Source organism: Populus euphratica, unplaced genomic scaffold, assembly GCF_000495115.2.
Source record: "Populus euphratica unplaced genomic scaffold, PopEup_1.0 scaffold129.1, whole genome shotgun sequence".
Classification (NCBI taxonomy): domain Eukaryota; kingdom Viridiplantae; phylum Streptophyta; class Magnoliopsida; order Malpighiales; family Salicaceae; genus Populus; species Populus euphratica.
In genome coordinates this window covers 674,179-677,361 of record NW_011499907.1, presented here as the reverse complement: position 1 = coordinate 677,361, position 3,183 = coordinate 674,179, and the positions used below count along the sequence as shown (strand labels likewise).

General features: G+C 34.8%; 1 protein-coding gene across 2 annotated transcripts; it reads left to right on the top strand.

The window, feature by feature from the left end:
* Positions 1-910: 910 nt before the first annotated feature.
* On the top strand, positions 911-2,762 carry LOC105133488 (lamin-like protein). 2 transcript variants are annotated; one of them, XM_011037515.1, is made up of 3 exons: positions 911-1,080; positions 1,169-1,398; positions 2,169-2,762. In XM_011037515.1, the coding sequence occupies exons 2-3, from the start codon at positions 1,200-1,202 to the stop codon at positions 2,495-2,497; spliced, it is 528 nt and encodes a 175-aa protein (XP_011035817.1). In that variant the 5' UTR covers positions 911-1,080; positions 1,169-1,199; the 3' UTR covers positions 2,498-2,762. The 2 variants fall into 2 exon arrangements, with proteins under 2 accessions (XP_011035817.1, XP_011035816.1); XM_011037514.1 differs by having other exon boundaries at positions 911-1,398.
* The last annotated feature ends 421 nt before the right edge of the window (positions 2,763-3,183 follow it).

Below are 3,183 nucleotides of genomic sequence, written 5' to 3'. Positions count from 1 at the left end.
TTTTTTTCGGTTCGGTTTTTTCAGTTTTTTTTTTCGGTTTTCTCGGTTTAATCGGTTTTTTGGTTTTTTTGAACACCCCTAGTTGTAAGATTAAGAAATGGAAAATTGTATCTCCTCTTGAATTATCCGCTGCGTTTTATCCATATATTTTCAAATTTTGAACCTTGAACTTCATTTGAGAAGTTCCAATTTCTTACAACCATGACTAACCCGTGGAAGCAACATCCTCCGTGCAGAGAATTTATATTATCCTTTTTATTTTATATTTTTTACTTCACAGTAACATTCTTTTCCACAGTAGATTAACCGAATTATATTGGTGATAAAAAGAAAATATCTATTATATCATAATTACTAATAGCAACCCAAAATATTGGTGCACTTGCATTTTCCTCCCATGCATTTAAAGCACATAAAGTTGCCCTATAATGACATTCTTCACATCATGCATGCACTAAAACAAATAAAACGCTCCTAGTTATTATTATTATTTTGATAAAAAAATAAAAAATCAATCACCAAAAATATTTTCCTTATAAGGTTTGGGAAAAGCTGTTTTTAAACCATTTAAAAGTTCTAATTATAAAAAAAAATATGATTTTTTTATCATCAAAGCAATGAATCTCCTTAGAAGGCTCATTACAATGAGTCCCTATATTATAAATACTCTTAATTTAATTTAAAGAGTTATTTTAATATGATTTATTGAATTTTAAACTTAGAGTATGAATGGCATTGCAATTAAACCGTTGTTATTTTTTATTTTTTTAATTATTTTGATACTTATCAATAAATTTTTTAAAAATATTATTTTAATATATTTATAGATAAAAAAAAATTTTAAAACACTTACACTTCCTTTTATTTTCAGATAAGATCGAATTCCATATATTTTGTACGGTTACACAAAACCGCATGGTCCCATTGCACAGATTTTCATAAACAGGTCAAAAAAGCGAGTAAGCCCATGCGACGTCACTGTCAAAGTGTACTAGCCTACATGGTATCTGATATCCCAACTTAGCTTACCAAAAATGATCCTCCCCACTTTTGACTCTAAAGCAAGCGATCATGGATCAGGTAGTTTCATGTGAACATCATATATGTTCAGGATATATACATATATTTCTTGGTTAATTTACACTCTACTAAATACATCCGTCAGCAGGTTTTGATAGAGTCCTGAGAGAGTGACAGCAATGGAGAATTCAGGGAGGACGACAATTGGAAAAACAGTATTGTCCATGGCAATAATTGCAGTGACTGTTATGATGATTGTGGAATGTGTAGCTGCTGAGCAGCTACATAAGGTGGGCTCAAGAGGATGGATCCCAAATTATAATTACACTGACTGGTTGAATCAGAGTCATGAGCATTTCTACGTTGGTGATTGGCTTCGTATGTAAATTTCTCTCTCTTTCTTTCTCGCCAGCATGTAATTCCATTTTTCTTCCTACCACTTTCTTTTTCAAACATGTTAGATGTCCGAGGATTATCCGTAAGGGGTTACTCCCATTGAATTAAACGAATGATTGAGATTTTTTTGACTTGAATTGGATGTAAATTGGAGATTTCTCTGTCTTTTTCATGAGATGGGAAGGGGTATTTGAGCCAATGAAGTCATGAAGGTTGGGAATTAAGATCATTAATTCACTCAATTTGTTCAACTCTAATCCATCTATACTACCTAACATATATCAGAAAGTTGGTGATTAGATAGAATTAATATTTTGGAACTTTTCATTTTATCAGTAACTAGGAGAATTTTGATAACAGTAATAACTGATGTTGAATCAGAAAATTGAAGATCGAACTTTAGCCTGGGGTGGGAGAGAATAGGTTAGGTTAGTACCCTTTGCAAATTTTGGATGGTCACCAATGTTTTGCTGTTTATGGTAATTTTCTAAATACAAAAGCTTTTCTGTGAACAAAATTTTGGAACTGTGTCTGATATTTTAACTAGCAATCATTGGTGGTATCACCAACCCAACCCTGATGAAGAAAAAAGGGTTTTCAACTAGCTGGCCAACGTGTAGCATCATATTGGTAGATACGGAAGCGTTTACTAAGGTTGTGTTAATTTGATAATTGAGATGTGCTGGTGTTTTCTCAAGATGTTGCTCAAAACAAGGTAAAAAACATGGATTTTTCTTTTTTCCTTCTTTCAGTTTTTGTGTTTGACAAGCACTCCTACAATGTCCTGGAGGTCAACGAAACAAACTACGAGAACTGCAATGACCAAGGTTTCATAAAGAACATTACGCGCGGCGGCCGGGATGTGGTTCAACTGACAGAGGCAAGGCCTTATTACTTCCTGAGCAGTGGAGGGTATTGCTGGAATGGAATGAAAGTTGCTATCAATGTTGAAGATTTTGCACCTACCCCAGCACCTGCATCAAGTACTGAAAATGGTTCTCCATCAAATATAGTCAGCAGGCACATGATTATATTGATTGCATTTTGTGTTGCTTTGGCATGGTTGGTCCTTTTTCTTTAAGCAGTAGCAGTTGAGTGGCTGGGCCATTGAAAGAATAATGTGGGGATGTAGTAGCTAGAGTCATGGGCAGATGGACTTCGAATTTCTTTCCCTTTTCCTTTTTACTTTTACTTTGTCAGATGGTTTACTTTCTTCTTTTTTTATAGTCATGTGGGTTTTCCTTTTAAAAGTAGTGAACAACAGTGGTTAATGTGATGAAGTTCTACAAGTAAAATGGAAGGGTTTGGTTGGATATTTGTGATGCTGAACTTGAATTTTCACTTCTCATCTGTTGGCATGAGTGCATCTTTTGTACCTGAGAATCAATAGAGGGAGCAAACAATGTCCAATTTCAGTTCTGTTGGCTTTCGCTCTCTATAGTCTCCACCCTCAACAAGTTAAAATTTTGAAATTGTTGATTAGGCTGGGCACTTGCTGGTTTAATCATACAAATTAAGGCAAGACAACATCTATATGAATCCCGTTTTACATAAGACTCCAGCCAATGGGGATAGAGAAGGTCTGCATTGGAATGAGGGGTGTTAAACGATGGGTTGAATGCAAGTGTTACACAAGTGGTGGGTGGTGGCAGCTATTGGATATGGCGTGCCAAATACACACACACGCACACACTTCTGTGGCTATTTACGTACAATTAATCATGTAGTTCAAGTTATCAAATGTTTCATTGATGATTTCATGATCCA